Consider the following 10,304-nt stretch of genomic DNA (forward strand, 5'->3'; position numbering starts at 1 on the left):
TTTTAATAAAATGGTAAAGTAAGGTTGATAATAAAGCTTTCTTTGATTTTATTAGGGAGACAGGGCTGATAAATAGAATATAGAGCGCTGTTCCACACTCCGGAGCAGGGGGTGGCGGTAATGAACTTAATACGCTGGTTGCCCGCCGCCGTTAAAAACCAAGAAGAAGAAGAGGCCGACTTTTATTTTGACACGATGCTTTGACCGAAGGATGTAGCGTAGTTGCGATGGTCACACTGAAAGAGTCACACGATCTGCCATATGATCAGCGCTTTACTGCTCTTTTGAAACGTCCCTGCTCAGCTCCATCTGCTTGAATATCTATAAATGTTGACATTTAACGGGATGTTTCAAGATGAACTGATCTCGGTAAGGGTCATTACAGACATTCCTTTGTCATCTGTCACTCACCGCGTTTTGACTCTGGCCTGCATTATGTTCACTAGAAGAAATCCATAAGACACTTAAACATACAGACGATCAACCTACAATAGAAGATTATTTGCACTTTTATTTGTTTCGTGCAAGCCTTTTGAGATGGCAAACACTTAATAGGAAAGTACTCTTTATATGGATCGTTTCAATACAGTTTTGTTGTATATTTTGTTCAGATGTAAATGATGTAGGGGGTCTGGTGTGGCTGGTGGTCATAACAGGTGCAGCGTAAACCCCTTCGTATCCAAAACCAGCTCATGGCCTCCATATATCAACCTTCGTTAGAAGACTCATCTGAGGTGAAGGAGGGCTTTCTATGTCCCCTCTGTCTGAAAGACCTCCAGTCCTTCTACCAGTTACAGGACCACTATGAGGAAGAGCACTCCGGAGACAACCGGCATGTCAGCGGCCAGCTGAAGAGTAAGTACCGGTTAGGTCTGATTCTCATGTTAGATTGCGAAACATTAACAAGACCACCACTCAACACAAGCGACAACAACTTGTGCAGAAACGTGTATAATGAAGTGAGCCTAGACATTGCAGTACTGGTGTAAACACGGTCTAGAATGTTCACCAAAACCTCATACAGGTGTAGTCTGAATATTTCTCATGGTTTCTCAGGCCTGGTGCAGAAGGCGAAGAGAGCCAAAGACAAGCTGTTGAAACGGGATGGAGACGAGCGGACAGAGAGCAGCTATGAGTCGTTTTATTATGGAGGGGTGGACCCTTACATGTGGGAGCCGCAGGAACTCGGTAACACCCGACCTTCTGCCTGGGTCTTAAATCTGACTTTGGTTATAATACACTTGGCTATTGTTGCTCAGTGTGTTCAAATAAATGTTGGTAGTCACCGTATGTTCACTGTATGGTGCCGTATGCAAGGTGAATAATTCACTCCTAATCTGCAGTGTAATAAACGTATGAATTCCATTAAACTAGGGGCCACCCGCAGTCACTTGGATGCTTTCAAGAAGCACAGAGCTGCAAGAATCGACCATTATGTTATTGAAGTCAACAAATGCATCATACGACTGGAAAAGGTGAGTATTTTCTTAGTGACGAAAAGTCTTAATCATGATTATTTTGGCCTATATTGAGATCACTAACTTATTTTTTTAACTTTTGATTCAACTGGGGGGGGGGAGACAAAGATTCAGGACCACTAGGAATGCAATGCTTATGTTGCATCGAGAGTTGGGCTTGAGACAAATAAAAATCAAGCTTGTGTTCAGGTTTATCAAGCTTGTACTGTAGGTTCAGATAAAATATGACGTTTGAAATGGACCTTCATAAGCTGATCTGATGGATTTCCTTTTTTGTTGTTGTTGGTTTCTAGCTAACCTCCTTCGACAGAACCAATATGGATGCGGCACAGATAAGATGTAGGTGAAGAATATCACGGCAAATTACAAATGAGTTCGCTGCTATTAAAGTAATCGCTTGTAATGTGACTGCTTTGTTTTCTCAGCACTTGAGAAATCCTTGGTGTCATGGGTGAATGATCAAGATGTGCCGTTCTGCCCCGATTGTGGGGGCAAATTCAACATCCGCAACCGCCGCCACCATTGCCGCCTTTGTGGTTCCATTATGTGCAGAAAGTGCACAGAGTTTGTGCCTCTGCAGCTGGCGTGTGAGTGACACACACATGGACTAGAGTCAATTCACAAAAAGCAGCAACTTTACACAGCACGCACATAGCGCTCCTTATGTGAAGCCAATGGCGGGCTTGACTCGCTATTTGTTTTACTAGAACTTGTCGCTAAGCTGATGATGCGACACTCGAATTAGTGTAACACACTAATACTGCATTGCATATTCCCATTTTGCCTGTACTTTTTGGTATTGAATTAAATTCAAGTGTATTTTATAATTTCTTTTTTAAACTGGGTTTATTCCAATGCATTCTGGGATTAAAGTCCCCGTGAACCGGAAGTTGCGATCATTTTTACTTCCGTATTCTGACACATTTCCTAGAGAAAAGGAATGTCAAAGGAGAAAATTAGTGGGCGTGGCTTGTGTTTTTCACTGCGAATTGATTGGATGTGTAAAAATAATTCTAGCATTGATTTTGAAATGAAACTGGCAGCAGACTGACAGTTGAAAGGGAGGAGTTAACGGATGCTCTGGCCAAGATGTCTAATTTATGTCATTTGAGATGGATCGTCCTTTCAGGGTGGAAGTGCATTGAATTTTAAAAAGAAAATGACCCACACTGATAAGCTATTTACTATAAACGCTGCAATATTTCATGAAAAAATAAGAATTGTGATCTTTAATTTCACTGGGACTTTAATGTTGAAGTACAAATGTATATTAGATGTTGGATATAAGAAGGAAATTTAGCATACTAATGCAGCCTAATTTTAAAATGCCGTCTTAGACATTGGGGCTTGAAATCCAGCTAATGTATCACCATTTTACAGGTTAATAATTTATTCATCCGTAACACTTGCTGATACAGTTACAATTGTTTTTGTATTTTGTTATTTTATATACGTTGACTATTTTGTCATGTAACACTTGTGAAATGTTTTGTTTCAGATAAGTTAACCACTGGAACAAAAGAAGCTTTATATGCACCGGGCAGTCTGGGTCAGAGGGGGTCTTCCGGAGCACAGGTCGCACCACAGATCCCTCGCCGTGGCTCCATCAGCAGCATCTCCTCCGTCACCTCTGTTCTGGAGGAGAAAGATGATGATCGGGTGCGCTGCTGTCATCACTGCATGGACGCGCTGATGCGCCATCAGAATAAACTGGAGGAAAAGGATCACGTGCCTGATATTGTCAAACTCTATGAGGTACCAGATGCAGAAGACTACTGTAAACATGGCATACACTTTACAACAGGGGTTCCCGAACTTTTCAGCCCGCGACCCCCAAAATAACAGTGCCAGTGACTCGAGACCCCCTCTATCTTCGGAGGTGGTTTAAGTTTACAAATGTTGCGTTTACACATGCACTTATTAGGTCTATCCAAACACATGCATAATGACAACACAAAAGAGCACAGTCTAACATAATATTATTTTATAGTAATTTATTCATTACATTACTTGTTAAACATAAACTATGAACTATTATTACAGATGGTCAAATTTCATCAAACTGATTTGAGTGCTGATGGATGTCTTTTTTATGCAAACGTCGGCCTCTTTTCGTACCTGAGGTCTATGGCCTTTCTGACTGCGGCGCTTCTCCGCCCTCCTCCACTGGCCTCCCTGCGGTGTCTTTGGTTGATATTAACCAAAGTTTCATTTCGACAAATAAAAATATCCTAAACTTAAAGCCTGAAAAATAATCTGCGCGCACATATGGGAATGTTTAACGTGGTGCTGTAAATTGACTTGCTGCACCTAATGCTGTTGCTAATGTCGTTAATGTGACGTAATCTAACGAAAGGCTGATGGCTTTTTATTTGTATGGTTTATTTTGAACTAAACTAATATTTGTATATTTTGTTACACTTATTGATAAAATACGTCATTTAAAAAAAAAAGATTTCTGGAAATCATCTTGTGACCCCGTCCTCGCATCCTTGTGACCCCCCCGGGGAACCCCTGCTTTAAACATATGACAGGAGCACGCTTACTAAGAAAAAAAACAAGTACATCGAACAAATGACCATCGAAAATGGGGTACAATTTGCACATGGAGCGGCATTAAAATCCCCATATCTCTGAGGTCGTACTATATAGGGCTTTATGAATAGAAATAAAGATTGATGAAGTCAAGCAGATCTACCAGTCGGTGTATAAAAATAAAATTAAGTCATTTTACCCCCTTTAATTCTGCTCCAAATTTTAGGTGAACATTGTCATTTTATACCTCACTGGAGTACCTAATATTCTTTACAATTTCATGCACGATTTTGATGATATTGTGTATATGTACAGATATTTGGGTGTTTAATTGAAAATGAAAACAAATACATAAAAGGCTTTTAAGAACTTTGAAGCTAGTGAGATACAAACAAACATGTTGTTTTTCACTGTGTAGAGGTTGAGGACGTGTATGGAGAAGGTTGAAGCTAAGGCTCCAGAGTACATGCACATGGCCGAGTCGCTCAAGTAAGCCCTCAACAGCTGTAAGAAAACCACTACAGATGTGCATTTGTTCGTTTGCCTGGTAACGCGTCAATACATTGCACATTTTGTGTGTCCTGTGCAGTGCTGGAGAGACCGCTTATAATCTGGAGAATGCTGCTGGATTGAGGATGGAAATACAAAAATACTACGAGCTCATCGATGTTCTGAGGTAGAAATTAGACATGCGTTGCGTTGAAAGTGTCTGTATTAGAATTGCCATCATGCATTTCTGTAATGTTGTATCCGCATTAGTAAGAAGATCCTCACACTGGGGTTAAAAGATGAGGTCCAGCCGCACCCTAAAGCCCTACAGCTACAAAAAATGGTGCGTTACGCGGCCACGCTCTTTATACAGGTAAGACGTAAAAAACACGGTCTGGGACATAAACTTCAAAGGGGGATGCGCACACATTTGAATATTTCTACTTTTTTGCACCGTGTAGGAGAAACTGCTGGGTCTGACGTCCTTGCCTACCAAGGGGAAATATGAGGAGCTGAAGGAGAAGAGGAAGGAGGAGCAAGGGAAAAGGATTCAGCAGGAGAAACAGGTGCTGTGGTTATGTTGTATAACCATGAATAAACTTTACTCACTGCAAATGAATTACTTGGTAGGCCATTTTGTAACCGTCCATCTGTCTTGCGAAACTTAGGCATCTCTAGAGGCACAAAAACGTCGATCTGAAAATGAGAAGAACCGCCCGGCCCTCGGTGCAAACGGAAGCGTTCCAGGTCCCCTTATGACCAAAGCCGGCGGCTGGCTGCCGCAGTCAGGCACTCGCTCTGAGCTGGACGACCCTCTGCTGCAACAGATTGGAAACATAGAGTCCTTTTTACGGCAGGCCCGCTCCGCAAACCGCACCGACGAGGTGGCCATGCTGGAGGAGAACCTGCGGCAGCTTCAGGACGAGTTTGATGCCCAGCAGACCAGCAGAGCCATCGAGCTTTCACGGAAGCTGGCCGAGGAAACGGACCTGCAGCAGAGACAGATTGAACATCTAGAGCAAAGAGAGCTTGAGAACAAAGCCCACACAAAAACATCTTCCTTAGATTTTAGAGACAATGTTCAAGATGAAGAACAGGATGAAGGTGACCTGGAAGATCATTTGAGTGCAGACCTTGAGTCTAAGCCTGCAAAGTTTGGAAACTCTCCACCCGTGGTGAGGCACAGAGAGGAACATACACCAACTCCACAAGCAAGAAACCCATTCGATGCTGAGGATTTCTCTCCAGTTGAGGAAGGAGCAACCAGCTCTTTAAGTGTAGAGATCATGGGGGAAAATAATCATGCAGCCAATGGAAAGAAAGTTTACAACCCATTTGAGGAGGAAGAGGATGCCACAGAAGATCTAGACGCGGGTACAGCAAAGTCGCCTGGAAATCCTTTCGAAGATGAGGACGGTGATGAAGATAGAGGGAACCCTTTTAAAGAGGTTTCGGATGGGAATCCAGCTGCATCAACCAATCCATTTGAAGAAGACGACGACGCCTCAATAATGGATGACATGATTGAGGAAGAGCTGCTTCTCCAACAGATAGACAATATCCGTGCGTACATGTTTGATGCCAAACTAAACGGGCGTGCAGATGAAGTGGAGCTTTTGTCAGAGAACTTAAGGGAGCTACATCGAACGCTTCAAGAGCAGAAAAGAAAAAAATAGTCACAAACCCCATCTGAAGTTTTTTTTTTACTCTTACATTGTAGGAATCTGCAGAAAGGGAGAAACGTCGAGTTAGATTCGAAAGCGCTTTAGAAAGAAGAAAAGGGAGCATTAGCAGTCCTAAATATTCAAATTCATAATGTCTAGTGTTGGTCAACAGGTAGTTTGAGAAAAACGGGTTTGTGCTTTTCAAATTTGAAATGGTGTAAGCATTTTCCATCCAACCTGGTCAGTATTTTATGCACGTCCGTTGAAGATATTGACAACAAATTGTTTTCGAGCAGCAAATTGAAAAATGCACAATTTTAACGTTGATTATTTTCTTCTGCTAGAGTCTAGACTGTGATCTAATGTATGATCAAAACTTCAACTGATCGAGACCCTGACTTCCTGCACTTCTTTAAAACATTGTGTGGCTCTGAAATTCTATTTGCAATTTTAAATGATATGATGTTAAATCTCTTGGTTTATTGACTTGTAAGGTATATAATAACACACATACAGACTTTCATTGTGTTATTGAAATCCATTAGCAGTCCTGATTTCCACTGCTTCTTTTTGAAAACTGGTGTTTATTAATGGTCTTTGTTTTCATCGCTCTGTTCTCAAAATGTAAAAACGTACAATTAATATGCTTAAGTTTTCTCCTGTAACAATGTTACTTGCATGTCTCAGTAATACATTATTGTACATACCACAAACAGATGTCAAACACTTACTGACTTGTTTTGTCTGTGTGAGCCATTTAAAGCTTTCTAGTAAAGAATATACATAAACTGTAAATTATAGATGTATTATGAAATGACCGTATACCATGTATGTAAGAACACAACAGCAACAGCTTAGTGACTGAATGCCGTGGTTTTGTAATCACCGATTTTGTGGTCAAGAGTACTTGTGAACAGCCGGTCCTAATTAGCTTTTGGATGTTTTCTGTTTACACTGAACAATATCATAAATGGAACACTAATAAAAAGAATCTGACATAATATAGTATTCTGATTCTCATTAAATCTTTTATGTTGTGGTTTAACACAAGAAAAAAAGTCACTCAAATGTTGTGCATTTAGTTACATTTCTGCTAGTAATGCACACAACTTCAGGGGTTTTGTGAGTTTTGGAAAAATCTCTTACTACAGAAATTGACAGTTACAGTAAAAAAAAAAAACACACGGTAACGGCATCATTTAAATTAGAACGTCACGATACAGAAAACAATATGACTTTTGAGGTCTTTTCAAATTGTTCTTAATCGTCTGAGACGGCAGCCAATTTGGCTCGGTATTTGCCGGTCATCTCTTTGGGAAGAGGCACAAAACCCGGATGAGGAACCTGCCCCTCTACCTCACTCATACACTCCCGCAGAAAGTATTTCTTGGGCCCAAAGTTAGCAGGGTTCGACAACTCCATTTTAGCCAAAGCTTCGGCCTCGAGGACTTTACTGTGGACAGAGAGAGACACACATGCATGAATACAAGCACATTTGTATATTTCAGAAACTGCTCATCTATCACATTAAACCGTCTCTAGGTATTTATTGCAAAAAAAAACAGTGAGTGGCAGTTCTATGGGTGAAAATATCTTGTCAATGGCCAGATTGGGGCATTTAATCAAAATGGGAATGGAGAAGAGCATCTCCGAACGCACAACATGCCAGACTACAGATGTGTAAAGTGGCAGAAGACCACAGCACATTCTGGTCAGTATCGTATCATTAAAATATCTTCTGCAGAAGAAATTAAAATGTAAAGAACATTTGTGACCACACAACAAAGAGCCCCATTTAGTTCCATTGTATGGATACAAACCCTCAGAAACAATATACTGTTTTTGAAGAACAAATCATGACAAATTAAAATGGGTAAAATGGTCCAGACTTGAACTTTTGACATAAACAATGTGTATCTATGAGCTTATTATGTGTATTTTAAAGCATGACTTTCCATTGGCAAGTATGTGGCTCTCTCAGAACTGTCACCTCCATAATGGTCTATATACAAAATATATATAAATTAAAATAAAAAAGCCTTTTATGTTCTATGATGAGCCACCCATTCTCCATTTGTTGGGTGTTATTGCTTCTGGTTTTTACACTTTAATCTTAGAAATCCTACAATGTTGTCTCTCAATAAATGTGTCTGTAATCATTTTATTTGCAAGAAATCAATCAATTATGGATAAAAAAAGTGTCCTTTTTGTCACACCCAGAACGCATGTTCATTTCCATAACCTTAAATAGATTAAAAACAAAATCAATATCTTGGTAATGAAAAATATTTTAATTTCAGGTTTTGACTGCAACTGTCACATCCGTAACGCTGGAACTGCCCAATAAAGAAATGATTCATATCATATCCTTTACACATTTAAGAATTACTTACTCTGACTTGCCCAGAATCTTTTTTACATGCTGTGTGATTTCTTTATAGTCCTTTCCTTCTACATCCACCAGCACTTGTTCACCATCACCTAGAAAACATGTTCAAAATCAGCAGAATATGACCACAGAGCTGTCGGCATCATGAAAGACAGATCAAGATCTTCATCTTACCGAGATAGAATCTGAGGAAGGGAGAGGGAGTCATGTTTTTAAACATCATTATTTGAACCCAGGGATTTTTGTACTGGATTTGTGGGATGTTGAAGAACACAAACTTCCTGCCAAAGGACATCATTAAACACGGTTGCTGAAACAGCCATCAAATGTCATTGCTATTATTTTAATTGAAGAAAGAACAAGTATACAGTATATACTGCTGGGACCGCAGTCTTTTGGTACAGAATCAAAAATGAAAGTGTATATTGAATTTTTTGACACAAAATGAAAATTATATTTGTGTACCGACTTGAACAAAAAACTGTACTATACAACCAGTGTTGGGTATAACTAGTTACTAAGTAATTAGTTACAGTTATTTAATTACTTTTCCCTTGAAAAAGTAAAGTAAGGGATTACTCTTATTTTTCTGTAATTTAATTACAGTTACTTCCTTATGTAATTAAACTAAATACTTTCTGTAATATGTGTGTGTGCAGAAGAGGAATTTACATCAAAATTCAAAGTCTAACTTTAAAATCCGTGCTTTAATGTATAATTCTCACATTTGTAATTAATAATAATACTTTATGTAGTTTAATATTATTTATTTGAATGAATTAAAAGAGCCGTTTCATGTCTATCCTTGAATCACTTAACTCATCAAGGTTGATGTAGGATATAGAAAGTAATTAGTAATAAGTAATTAAATACTTTTTGAAGAGAGTAACTTGTACAGTAATCTAATTACATTATCGAATGTGTAATTAGTAACTAGTAATGAATTAATTTTTCAGAGTAACTTACCCAACACTGTATACAACTCATACTGACTGAGTAAGGCCATGTCAAAGATTGAAATCAAAGTGAAATGAAACTGATGCTCGTTTTCCAATTATTAGATTATGACGTTTTCACAGACAAGGTCCCATATTTGCTGCGGTTTAAATGACTTTACAGTTTACCATTATAGTATTTTTCATGTGGGTGCTTACATGGTGGAAACAAGTCGTGTTACTTTAAAACAAACTCATATTTGCATATGTAAAGGAGATGATGTTGTTTTTCTGACCTTGCTCCTTCGCTCAGATCTCCATGCGTGTTATAATTGACAGTCATAATCTTCACCGAGTTTTTAAACACGACTTCTCCTTTCTGCAGATACTCCAGCGTCCGCCGTATGGGAAATCTGCCTTTCATAGGCATGATTATATTGTGCGTTTGTATAAATTATATCACCGAAAGACCCATAGACAAGCAAACACGAGCTCACATTGCGTCTCCTTCGCGCTTCGCAATGACGTCTGATTACGAGAACACAAACCTTTGAGCGCCACTTAGCGGCATCAAGGTGGCTGTGCGTCTCCAACCATGGTTCTAGCATATGTGAATATTAAACGTTACGTGCTTTTGTGCGGGCCCAAATATTATAACAACAACAACATGATGTTAGTTAAGACAACATAAAAAAAAACATAACATTGAGTTAAAGGGATAGCTCACCCAATTCTGTCATGAAATACTCAAGCTCAAGTTGTTCCAAACCTGTATACATTTCGTTGTTTTGTTGAACACAAAGAAAGATATTTG

General features: G+C 39.3%; 2 protein-coding genes across 3 annotated transcripts; one reads left to right on the plus strand and one right to left on the minus strand.

Annotated features, from left to right (window-relative positions):
- Positions 1 to 156: 156 nt before the first annotated feature.
- LOC130567958 (rabenosyn-5) lies at positions 157 to 6,822 on the plus strand. 2 transcript variants are annotated; one of them, XM_057356519.1, is made up of 12 exons: positions 157 to 369; positions 657 to 855; positions 1,057 to 1,188; positions 1,375 to 1,475; positions 1,772 to 1,817; positions 1,904 to 2,065; positions 2,977 to 3,233; positions 4,432 to 4,502; positions 4,603 to 4,689; positions 4,773 to 4,875; positions 4,964 to 5,068; positions 5,171 to 6,822. In XM_057356519.1, the coding sequence occupies exons 1-12, from the start codon at positions 328 to 330 to the stop codon at positions 6,176 to 6,178; spliced, it is 2,313 nt and encodes a 770-aa protein (XP_057212502.1). In that variant the 5' UTR covers positions 157 to 327; the 3' UTR covers positions 6,179 to 6,822. The 2 variants fall into 2 exon arrangements, with proteins under 2 accessions (XP_057212502.1, XP_057212503.1); XM_057356520.1 differs by having other exon boundaries at positions 160 to 369; positions 612 to 855.
- Positions 6,823 to 7,174: 352 nt separating this feature from the next.
- mrps25 (mitochondrial ribosomal protein S25) lies at positions 7,175 to 10,006 on the minus strand. The gene is made up of 4 exons (XM_057356528.1): positions 9,787 to 10,006; positions 8,730 to 8,836; positions 8,560 to 8,647; positions 7,175 to 7,619 (listed from the first exon to the last, which is right to left on the minus strand). Exons 1-4 carry the CDS (start codon positions 9,918 to 9,920, stop codon positions 7,427 to 7,429), a joined length of 522 nt encoding a protein of 173 aa, XP_057212511.1. The 5' UTR covers positions 9,921 to 10,006; the 3' UTR covers positions 7,175 to 7,426.
- Positions 10,007 to 10,304: the final 298 nt, after the last annotated feature.

Source organism: Triplophysa rosa, linkage group LG17, assembly GCF_024868665.1.
Source record: "Triplophysa rosa linkage group LG17, Trosa_1v2, whole genome shotgun sequence".
NCBI lineage: Eukaryota > Metazoa > Chordata > Actinopteri > Cypriniformes > Nemacheilidae > Triplophysa > Triplophysa rosa.